The 11,981-nt window shown below is 37.7% G+C and overlaps 1 protein-coding gene across 1 annotated transcript; it reads left to right on the forward strand.

Annotated features, from left to right (window-relative positions):
* Positions 1–935: 935 nt before the first annotated feature.
* LOC132118349 (transcriptional activator Myb-like) lies at positions 936–11,025 on the forward strand. Its single transcript, XM_059528140.1, has 15 exons — positions 936–1,163; positions 3,110–3,227; positions 3,821–3,892; positions 4,583–4,675; positions 5,099–5,319; positions 5,401–5,626; positions 5,724–5,792; positions 6,097–6,201; positions 6,517–6,708; positions 7,744–7,868; positions 8,044–8,155; positions 8,599–8,721; positions 9,003–9,086; positions 9,185–9,286; positions 9,629–11,025. Exons 1-15 carry the CDS (start codon positions 1,141–1,143, stop codon positions 9,740–9,742), a joined length of 1,779 nt encoding a protein of 592 aa, XP_059384123.1. The 5' UTR covers positions 936–1,140; the 3' UTR covers positions 9,743–11,025.
* Positions 11,026–11,981: the final 956 nt, after the last annotated feature.

An 11,981-nucleotide genomic window follows, 5' to 3' on the forward strand; every position in this document is an offset into this window, starting at 1 on the left:
CTCAGTGTTTTCTGTACTGATAAGCTATTAAGCACAGACAGTAGGCTACCACTTGAATTCACATTTCTAATCACGGTGAGGTCCAATTCTTAAAAACAAATGACTCTATTGAGTCGGTTCCTTTTAGTGAATCAAAACATGTGAAGTTCGATTCCTGAACGAATGACTCCTATGGTTCTTTTAAGTGAATCAAAAACACTGAATCAGTAACTATCCTCGTATCCCACTAAAAGCATCGTAAAGCATCAATAAAACACTTAAATCAATCAATTAAATCAAATGAATCAACGTTCATTTCCGGTTGTTCGTAATATGATAACGTGTTATAGATAGGCTACACATTTTACGTTTTGCTGTAATCACTCACTGGTATTTTATAGACATTATTAAACGTGATAACGTTTTACATTTTTATTTTATTTACAGATTTGCATTTATGGTGCTTCTAAAACGTCTGGTAAAAGTCTCAGAAATCTTGGTTTGCAGAGAGCACGTTTTGAAAGAACAGTGTGAAATGTATTTTTATACACTCTGTTTAACTATGATGTTATCATTTTGCAAATAAAATAAGTAATTTTTTATTATGTTTTTTTTCACAGTTTTTTACATCTTCCAGACGACTTGTGCACCTGAGGAATCGCGTAATTTCTGTACGATTCCATCAGTCACTAGAGCACAGCCTCAGTACCGCAGAAACAGCGCACGGTCGAGAGAAGATGCCCAGACCCCTCACGCTCTGTTTCCCCCTGTTTGCCAAACTTTCACTCCCGCTCAGAGTCCACATTGTCCTCTCTGAAACCCGCTGCCACCCCTCCCTGTATTTTTACCTCGAAAAACACAATATAATTGTTCCAAAAGAACAACAGTGAACTATTAGCGCGGAGCTCTCCCTCAAAAGGCGCTCTGATGTCTGAATAGTAGAGTGGTTGTGCGCATGCGCAGAACCCGAGGCGCCAAATTTAGCGGGAGGGAGAGACAGCCCTAGCTTTGTCTGATGGATCTGTTTACAATATCGCACACTCCGTAGAGAGCTTAATATCGGCACTTCCTCCTCGAAGAGGAGCTGACAGCACTCCACCGCAGTACACTTGAGCCGAGCGCACTCACCATCACTTCTCTACCCTCCTCTTGAGCAGCGGGATGGCGAGGCGGCACAGACACAGGTGAGTTTTAAGAGTTACGCATTTTGATTTAAACTTTGATGAGCGCATGTACGTTATTTCCTTTATATTTTGAGACTGCGCTCCAGAGCCACATGCGGGCACTTAAGTCTCAAGACTTGCTAGACAGTTCGTGCTGGCAGCATTTACTAAGTGCATGCCTCAGAAGTGGTGCGCTCATATTTAGTTGCATTTTTACAAACGCACGCATTTCTCCGCGGAATAACGTAACAGTTAGTTGTTTCTTCTGGTTGCGCCGCGCCGCGATGAACAGGTGGATGGCATGTGCGCTCACCGCTCGCGCCAGCGCGTTGGTCTCGCGCTCGTGTTCATTTAAATTATCATTCATTCACCGTGCGCGTGCAAATCCGCTGGGCAGGTTACGGTGAGATCTGGTACTTTCCCAAAGAATACACACTCGTTATGATTCAGAAACAATGGACGAGAGGCACAATGTCAGCGGCGACGTAACGTTAGTGTGTCTGAAAAATAGCGGGCGACTGCAGAACCACTTAACGTTAGGCATGTTCGCGTGAATTATTAATTTTTTTAACTGTTCGCCATCTTTTGGGGTTTTATGGAGGTAGTCCAGCATTATAACGTTTGGATTAATTTTGAGATTATGTGTAAACCGGATGGATTATATTCACTTAGTTTTCTAAATCCGCTTGACAGTTGTCGGATTTACAATGACTAGTATTATAGTCTTAAAGGGATAGCTCACCCCAAAATGAAATACTGTCATCATTTACTCACCCTCATGTTGTTCCAAACTTCCATGGCTTTAGTTTTTGCGTCGGACGAAAGAAGGAGATTTAGGGAGAGCGTGAGGATCTGACAGCTCGGTCACCGTTTACTCTTACTGCATCTTTTTTCCATACAATGAAAGTGAATGGTGACAGCGGCTTGTCATGCCACGTAATATTTCTGTTTGAAGAAATAGTAGACAGGATGAAAAAAGAAAATTGCTTAACATGAGGGTGACTTTTGCATGCACTTAAAGTTTGTTTCACATTTTAAAGTTATCATGCATGTGCTTTTGTAATATAAATTTTTAACAAGCTTAGGCAACAGGTTAAAAATAAGGCATTTGTTATATTGGTCACATGAGATGATAATGGTAAACTAAGACTGATGTTTAAAAAAATTCCTCTGAATATGGTTTCAGCCACAGCTAGACTATTTTGACAAATATTTAAATTCACATGTACAGTTAGTCAGCAACCCTCAACGCACACTAAAATGAAACAGTATCTATTTGACTAGATTTTTTTGTTTTGTTTAGTTTTTCTTAATTTCAGTGAGCTAGGTGCATTCTGAGTTTTATATTTCCAGTTAAATACTTGTAGTCAAGGAAGTGAGCAATCATCTTAATCTTTTGTTTTAAGCACTGGCATTAAGGATAAACATGAGGTTTAAAAGTCCATAAACACACATACACCTGTGGCACAAAGGCCAGGAGAACTTTGTTCTCCACGTCTGCTTGTGCTCCATCCTGATTGGCCAACAGCCGGCCAGGTGAGATGGTTTTGACAGTACCTGTGCAGGTCTGAACACGCTCTCTCCATCATGAAATAGTGCCAGTCCACACACACGCTCACTGTTTCTGTGGAAACCAAAAACATCAGAACAGGTTTCTCTGAGCATGTCCCCCTGCACCCTAACCTGCCGGCTGTACTGGTTCATCAGCTCTAGTTTTGTGTTGACTGTGTTATCGCTTAATTTTTCTATAGCATGTGATAGACGTATGGGGTGAAAGGGTGTTTTTTACACATGTCATCAAACACATCTATCATGTTCATGAGGATATGCTCCTGTCTTATTTCCTGTCCCCCACTCCCTTATTTATTTTTTCCACATCCTTCATGTTTGCTTTTGCTGCTTCACTATTTACCCCCACCCCTTGATACCCTGTTCTCTTTATCTCACAATCTATTCCTCCCCCCCAGTGTTTACAGTAGCGACGAAGATGATGATGATGTGGAGATTTATGATCATGACTACGATGGTCCTCATGCCAAGACAGGAAAACGTCACCTCGGCAAGACACGCTGGACCCGTGAGGAGGTATGCTTACTGTTGTCTGACTTTGTTTGGGTGTTATTTTTTGTTTTGATTAACCCTCTGATCCATACTTAAAAAACAAATGAGTCTAAGTTCCAGTTATTAGTTAGTTTTTTATTATTACAAATTAATAATAACACATTAATTTTGACAATTTATTATTATTTGTTTTTATTATTATTAATTTATTATTATTTTTATTGTTGTATTTTATTTTTGATAAAATACAAAACAAATAAGAATAAAAATAAAAAATACATTAAAACTTTTTTATATGTATTAATTTATATTTAATGATCAATTATATATATATATCAATTATATATATATATATATATATATTTTGCACCTTCTTGATATTTGTATTGTTTGAGGAGTGCTTTTGGCTGTTTTTGTTTGATGTGGTATCCTGTGTATTCATTAACAAATTGAACACACTGTATTTACATTTAGTTTGACTGATAACCCTTTATTTTTCATGTAGCTTCATATGTATATTGTATAATGTAAACATTATTTAATTATTGCTTATTTAACAATGCACTATTTATTTGATTATGTATACAATGCTACAGTGTTGTGACTTTTTTTTACAGGATGAAAAGTTGAAGAGGCTGGTAGAGCATCATGGTTCTGAAGACTGGAAAGTCATTGCCAGCTTTCTGCCTGTGAGTGTTTTTGTGTCTACGATTGTTTAAGTGTGTGTCCATGTATGCAACTTTTGTGTGTAAGCTTTAGGGGGTTAGATTAGGTTATGTTAGGTGTGGTGTTTTATATATGTGCATTTGCATGTGAATAGCCAAAGGATCAGGTACTGTAGAAGTGTGTGCACGTTGTGGAGGATTTTGCATAATTGGCTATTCCTCATTGGTTGGCCTAGTTTGGAACAGAGTCAAATGGGGGGGGGGGGGGGGTATGGCACGGTTTCAGAATCCACTGTGCACCTGCATGCACACACGGATGTACAAACACACACACAGACACACACAAGTGCGCTTTCAGGTAGAAACATATGTTCACATATAAATGTATGACATTTCTCAGGCACAAAGACACACAGTACACATACACACATAACTACGAGCTATATGCAATCAAAAATTGTCTACTTCTAGTTATAGATTTCTTTGCATCAATCTCAAAACATGAACAAGAATCAGAAACTAAAGCTGTTTCATTTCTGATTCACTCTGTGTGGGGTTTCTGAAACACCTGGGATCTCATGTGCAGAACATTGAACTCATATTAAACTCAACAATTTACTTTAATTCAAAGTAAACACCACACTGACAACCTAAAATTAGATTCCATTCTCTATTACCTAACTTTTAGTGTGTGTGTGTGTGTGTGTGTCACAGAATCGCACAGATGTTCAGTGTCAGCATCGCTGGCAGAAAGTTCTCAACCCTGAACTTATAAAAGGACCGTGGACTAAAGAAGAAGACCAACGGGTAAGACATCTACAATTTGACACAAAATACCCGAACCACAACCAATATGTTACCTCGGATGACCAAAATACAGCCACAGGATTGCAGTTACAAAACCAACTAATCTGCATGCAACCAGGAGAAAGTTAAAGGGGAAAATAAAGATCCATCAAGTGGGTGTTGTGTTGTAATGATTAACTGTTGGGACCAGGTGTTTCTCTATTTAGTGTCATTTTTATGACCCAGCAGAAGTCATTAGCAGGTGTATTTTGCAGATATTCAACGTAATACCACTATCTGTATCTGTATGCAATCCTAAAACACTTATGCAATGTTAGTTCCCTTTCTCTATGGGTTTGTGCTAGGCTGTAATACACTCCCTCTTTCAGCTCTAACCTCCTTTTCCTTTTCCCACACTTCTAACTTTTTCTCTTTCTTTCTCAGGTGATCGAGTTGGTTCAGAAGTATGGCCCCAAACGCTGGTCTGTGATTGCGAAGCACTTAAAGGGGAGGATTGGGAAGCAATGTAGAGAGCGCTGGCACAACCACTTGAACCCTGAGGTGAAGAAGACTTCCTGGACTGAGGAAGAAGATCAGATCATCTACCAGGCGCATGAGAAACTTGGAAACCGATGGGCTGAGATTGCCAAGCTACTTCCGGGAAGGTAAAGAAATGGTACTTACAAACTACATTCTATGCATTGGTATATGATAATGACATTCTATTGTTACGTTTTTGTCATCAGAACTGATAATGCCATAAAGAACCACTGGAACTCCACAATGCGACGGAAAGTCGAGCAGGAAGGCTACCTGCAGCAGGCCGCTAAAGTCGGCCCCACTCCGCTAAATAACAGCTACGCTAAATCTCACCTCCTGAACTACACTCAGACACCGACCAATACATCCATGCCTGCCTCGTCCATGAGCAATCAGTATCCGTACTACTCACTACTGTCTGACTCACAACGGGTACGAGTAACCTTATCTCACAAATGTTTGCCTATTAAAACATTTCTTATGAAGGCTGTTTGTCATTTACACCTTTTTTTTTTCTTCTTGTGTTCAGGTGCCATTTCCACTTGCTGTTCAGCTGAACATCATGAACATTCCTCAACATGGCACTGCTGCTATCCAGGTAACCCAAGAGCAAATCACACTAAAATTGCTTTTAATTCAGGCATGAATGCATTAAATTAAAATAACAGTAAATGTATATGTGTTCTCATTAGTAGACTAATTCAAACCAGAGTATTTTGACAATCATAAAAAGAGTTGTCTTGTTTATTTGTGAATTGAACTACACTTGTGCAGTATGTTTTTGAATTGAATCCATCTAACAATACGACGTTTTATTTTATTGTTTTATCTAATTGCATTCAGTTCAGTATCACAATAGGTTGTTTCGTTCACTTTGCACTGTTTTGATTCCTGTGATATAGAGACACTACAGCGAAGAGGACCCCGAGAAAGAAAAGAGGGTGAAAGAGATTGAGATGCTCTTGATGTCAACAGAAAATGAGCTGAAGGGACAGCAGGCACTACCAGTAAGTGAAGTGTATGTGTGTGTGTGTGTGTGTGTGTGTGTGTGATTAATTGGAGGAAGCATCTGGGGGTCTATTTCACATTCTAACTGCTTGGCTAAATGATGCAATTGTGCCTTATCACACCACAAGCTCTGTTTAACTCCTTGTGCAACTCCGAACCCCCTCCCAACACTTCACATCATTCAACTCGACAAGTTCCCTTTCTTTCTGACTGTTCTTCCTGCATGCATCCCTCTCTTAATTTTACTTATTTACTTATTTCTGTCCTACACCCACAGAGCTTCTCTTGAAACCTTTTCTTGCCCTGTCTCACAGATCTCCATGAGCAGCTACGGTGGGTGGAACAGAGGCTCTTTGACGGATAGCTCAGTTGGTGTGGTGGTTTCAGTACCGGCTCCATCCCTAGAGCAGGGATGTCTACCAGAGGAAAGTGCCCATGGCAACACGAACAGCCCAAACAATGACGCCAGCTCCACTTTACCAGAGTTTATTGACGCTATTGATTCGGTAAGAGACCATTGAAGAATCCCACGTTAGAAACCCTCACTGTCCTCACGTGGTCTCGTCTTCTCAGGCCCCATCTATCTGAGCCAACATACACTCCGATAGGAGATCTCCTAAAATGGAGACTCAATCTAATCAGGGTTCACCCACCCACAGCGATGACAGCAGTGCCCTCATATATCTTTGCTCTACACCCAAACATTCAGCCAACAGACACCTGCATTTTTCTCCTTCTCAGGTATCCTGAAAATGCTTTACCCTGATCAATCAGTCACCCAATAACTCATTGATTATCTGATCACCCTGAATCAATCTCTTCACACTAATACATATCAGTCTGCATTAGTCAACATGCATAGGACTCATCTAAAAGTCACGTCACCAAACATAACCCATTTATAGAACCCATGAGTGTTTCTAGGGTCATAAAGTGTGTGGTAAGAAAAAGATATTTGAGCGTATTGCATCAGCTCTTAGTGCTACATTTTTATGACGCCTTAACTCATTTTATCTTTTCAGAATTACTGTTTAATCAGTGGCACTGTTGATTTTGTCTTATGATTGGTTGTTTTAGTAAATTATGTTCGTAGTGATGTCAAACACTACATAATCAAGACAGCATTTGATTTTAATATCACAAATCGTTCAAGTTCAGCTTAGTATTGTGCATGAAGGAATGTTGTTGTTTTCTTGATTACCAGGGGGGAATGGAAAGAAATCTCCAATGAACACTGGATTATTGATGTACAATTACAAGAATGCAAGCAATTTTTAACATTTCCTCCATTTATGTCATGTTTGCAATTTTATGCATAGCAAACTTTTGCAGTGTTCTTCATTAAATTATAATGATGCACTGATCATACAGTTACCATAATAACCATAATACTTTTAGCCTAGAGACAGTATTGTTACTCATATGTGAAAATCAGTTTTTGAAATCAAATTTATGCTGATTTTGACCCCATTTAGAGGTTCACCCACAGCTGTGGTTTTCAGTTCAATATCTTATTGTTGTCCTCTTTTTCTCTGTTGCAGTTCTTTAATGCATCAGTGAGCCCAGACTCAGACAGTCAAAGCTTACCTGTTACGTCCTCGCCTGTCTGCTCCCAGAAAGCACTGCAAAAAGACCTTGCTCTTCGGCCTCAGAAGGAAAATGAGCTGTAAGTGTCCATTCCAGTATTCTCTGCATTTATAGTTGCATTCTTTATGATCCGATGTATAAAGAAGTTTCCCATACACATATAAAGCAAAATCACAAGTTAAATTAAATAATTGAGACTTAATGTGATTAATGTGATTGTAATGAGACACTCACGTGTGTGCGTTCCGTTTCAGGTTCAGGACCCCAAACCTGAGGCGTTCCATCATGGAGTGCACTCCTCGCACACCAACTCCATTCAAATCCACGCTGACAATGCAAGACACCAAATATGGACCACTGAAGAGGGTGAGACTAAATAACATACATTTACATAAAAAGGTGCATTACATAAATTATATATTAAATAAAAAATATAATTTATGTTATTAATGTATGTATTTATTTGTTGTTTTACTATTATATATATATATTATAGTATTATAATATTTCATGCTATGGCTGATAAAAAATTCTATACTATATGTAAAATGTAAAATAAAATGCAAAAAAAAAACAGCATTACTGTACAGTATTTTTTTTAAGATTTGCTAAAGATTTAACATTATTATCTTTATATTAATTATTATGGTGTTAAATTATAAAAAATTATTTAAAAAAAAGAGCATGCACAATTAAATATCCAATACATTCCAATAAGCCTTTAATATCGGCCAGTAACCGATATGATACCGATATGTGGTGCATCACTAGTTTGGAATATTTTATTCAAGAATCTGTTCTGTTTCCAGGTCCATAGTCCTTCACTGGACTCTGGAGTGGTTGGTGCTATTAAACAGGAGCCTCAGGAGTGTGAGATCAGCGTTGGGGGGGTCCACCTTGACCAGCCCCCCCTAAAGAAGATCAAACAGGAGGTCAGTTTGGGATAATGTGGGCCCCTTCATTTGAATACGTCTCAATGTGATATTCAAATAGCTCAAATGTAAGAGCTTCTTGTCTGTACGTTGCTATGTGAATTTGTTAGTAATATCAGTATGCTGTCGAACTTGTCTGATCATTCTGTGTATGAGTTGGTGTGTGAATTAGACATTAGATATTATTCACAGGATTAGGGAAGTAATATACAGTAATTTATGCATTGTGTATTTGGATGTACTCAATAATGTTAATGGATCTTATGGATTGGGATCTATAGGTGGAGTCAGCTTGTCTGCAGTGGGAGGGGCAAGATCTCCACACCCAGCTCTTCCCTTCTAGTGGCTCCGCCCATGACATGCCTGTGAGTATTTTGATATTGCTTGTATACATATGTCAGAGTAAATATCATTTCTCAGCATTAAGTTAACATTTGACGGCTCTTTTCTCTGGAACCTATAGGATCTGTTGACTAGCTCTGTGCTGATGCTTCCAAACGCAGAGAAAACTGAGGATGGACACAAAGCCCAGCTGCCCCGCAGACCCATGGGAAGCCCTATGCAGGTACCATATCTACCATCAGAAAGCCCTATATGTACTCATCTGAAACGTATTTGGACATGAATTTTTGTGACCGAGATGTAACCAATATGAAAGAAAGCATCCAAATGTAAATTTTGAAAAAAAATGTTAATGAAATGTTTTGCTTAAATATGTATTTTTGGTTGGTAAAATTTTATAACTCATTTTGTAGTAGCACACATTGACTTTATGACTCCAGGTGCTGAATTGTGCCATAAAATTGTGAAGGCCATGCAAAACCTGACCAGTCACCTTCATCTTTGACTTTTTCTACTTCTCTCCATCTTTACTTCCCCTCTCTCTCTCTCCTTTTCTCTCTCTCAGCAATTGAGCACATGGGAACAGGTGCTTTGTGGGAAGACAGAAGAGCAAACGATGCCCTCCGAAGCCACGCACAAATACCTCAGCAATTATTCTTCGCGAGCACTGGTCATGTAAAGAGACAGATAGAATGAGACCGAGACAAATATAGAAAGGGAAAAAGAGTGACAGAAGACAATCATTCTGAAAATAAGTAAAAGAGGGATACTCCTACACTTGTGGTACATTATTTGGGAGAGGCTAAAAGCCAATTTGTAGACTGCACAGTCGATGTTAGTTGTCAATGTTTAAGCTGTGCCATCATTTGATTCAAGCAACCAAAGACATTTTTCATGTTGTGTTTTTCTACCTTTTTTATTTCAATTGAATAATATTGTATTATATATTTTGTATTATATATGGGAAATGAATTCTCTATGTGGGTTCTAATTTTATGGATTTTAATATAAGGAACAATTTGCAGTAATTTATTATTATTTTGTATTAAGAATAATAATTAACTACGGTGGGCACCTTTGCCAGTGTTTGACCCCAGTATTGCTCACTTCTTAATCGCTAAATGTGTGTTAATTGTAAGGAGTGTGTGTCCTCCTAGCATTATCAAAATCATACACCCAAAACTAGACAAGATTTGTACTCCGTATCTGTGGGTGTCCGACAGAACTGCCCTTGCAGAGTTGGTATGTATTTCAGCCCAATGCCTAACAGCACTGCTATGTATTCCTGGCCAAAACGAACCATGCCCAATGCCTAAAAATGACTTTGCCAAGTTTGAACATTCAAGTTTGCCTAGTGTAGATTTAAGGTGATATATCTAGTGTACAAAGGTACTCTGCCAGTTTAGTAGTGTTGCCATTTCAAAAGCTTTCAAGATCGAAACCACAATGTCGAGCTTTCTCTGTATTAGCACTATTTCATGGTTTAGATCAACTATGCAGAGATTTAAATAGAACAAAAAGTTTTTTTTTTTTTTTTTTTAGTTTTTGTATTCGCTAAATGGGAAAAACAAGGTTTACCAAGCATTTTCAAATCAAGGGTTTAAATGGTCACATGTTTGCCTTTGAGATGATAAAACATTTCTTAATCATGTTTTCATAGACACTTTTGCATGTCAATTTGTAATCAGATTTACATTGGTATTTCTAGTTTTTGAAACACTGAAATGATTGTTGCTTTTATACCTAGTCGGCTTGTTTTTGATATTACAATCAGCCTTTGATACTAAGATTGCAGTGTCCAATCAAAAGCATTTAGCAATAACGTTTTTGTTATTCGCTGCCTTTTTGTATTAGCTTCAAGTACAAACACTTTTTTTACACTGATTATGAACTTTTCATACGTTTTTTTATACAAACTTTTATAACTGCCTTGTAAATAAAGTGTGTTTTGGAAAAAACAATATCTCTGGCTTACTGGTTTCTTTTCCACTTTGAAAAATTAAATTGTTTAAATAATTAAAATGTATATTGCACAGATGTCAATAAGACCCAAATAAAATATGTAATTTATTAATTTTAATTAAGAGTTATACAGTGGCCCCAAAAAGTCTTTCTAGTATAATTTTAAGTAAAGAAAGTCAGTATCCAAATATATATATTGGTCTTATTTATGAATAATATCTTTTGTTTCATAACTGCTAACAGAGGCATAGAAATATGCATTATTATTAAATGCTTAAAATCTTTTTCTTTTTTTATATAGCGCAACTTTAATATTTCTTGTAATAAAATGCAACACAAAAAGTGTTTAAGCTATGTCTTTTTAAATAACTATTTAATAAAATCAATTCTATAAATAATAAAATCAAAAGACATTAATGCATTTTAAGTGTGGCCTACCTAAGCCAAAGAGTATAATTACTTTTTGAGTCCACTGTAAGATGGACAATGGATCATTTTGATTTTAATTCTCTTGAAGAAACAGCACCACACACACCACATAAGTGAATGCAGCCATTTTCCAAAGACCATCACACCAAGTGCCATACATAGTGTTTACTCAAACACTTGTGGCAGTGCGATAACTATAATTGTGTAGTATTCAAATGGTTCTGTATAGCTTGTAACATAGGAAAGAAATGATAAAGGCTGAATATGAATGGAGAGAATCTGGAATGACCTATTAACTCTCTATCAGGGTTTGTAGTAGGACATATGCAAATGCCACCAACTGTATTCTCTCAGGCTAACTTAGGAATGCTTTCCCTGAATGCCAACACACACATTAGACCACATTAGATACACATTCTATTTGTTCATATGGGTGTGTTGACTGTTTTTTGAGGGTGAATTTGAGATCTTTAAGCGAGGTGTTTTGTAGAGAGCTGTCAGTCCCCCAGGGCTTCACAATGATGGAA

This window comes from Carassius carassius, chromosome 37 (genome assembly GCF_963082965.1).
Source record: "Carassius carassius chromosome 37, fCarCar2.1, whole genome shotgun sequence".
Classification (NCBI taxonomy): Eukaryota; Metazoa; Chordata; class Actinopteri; order Cypriniformes; family Cyprinidae; genus Carassius; species Carassius carassius.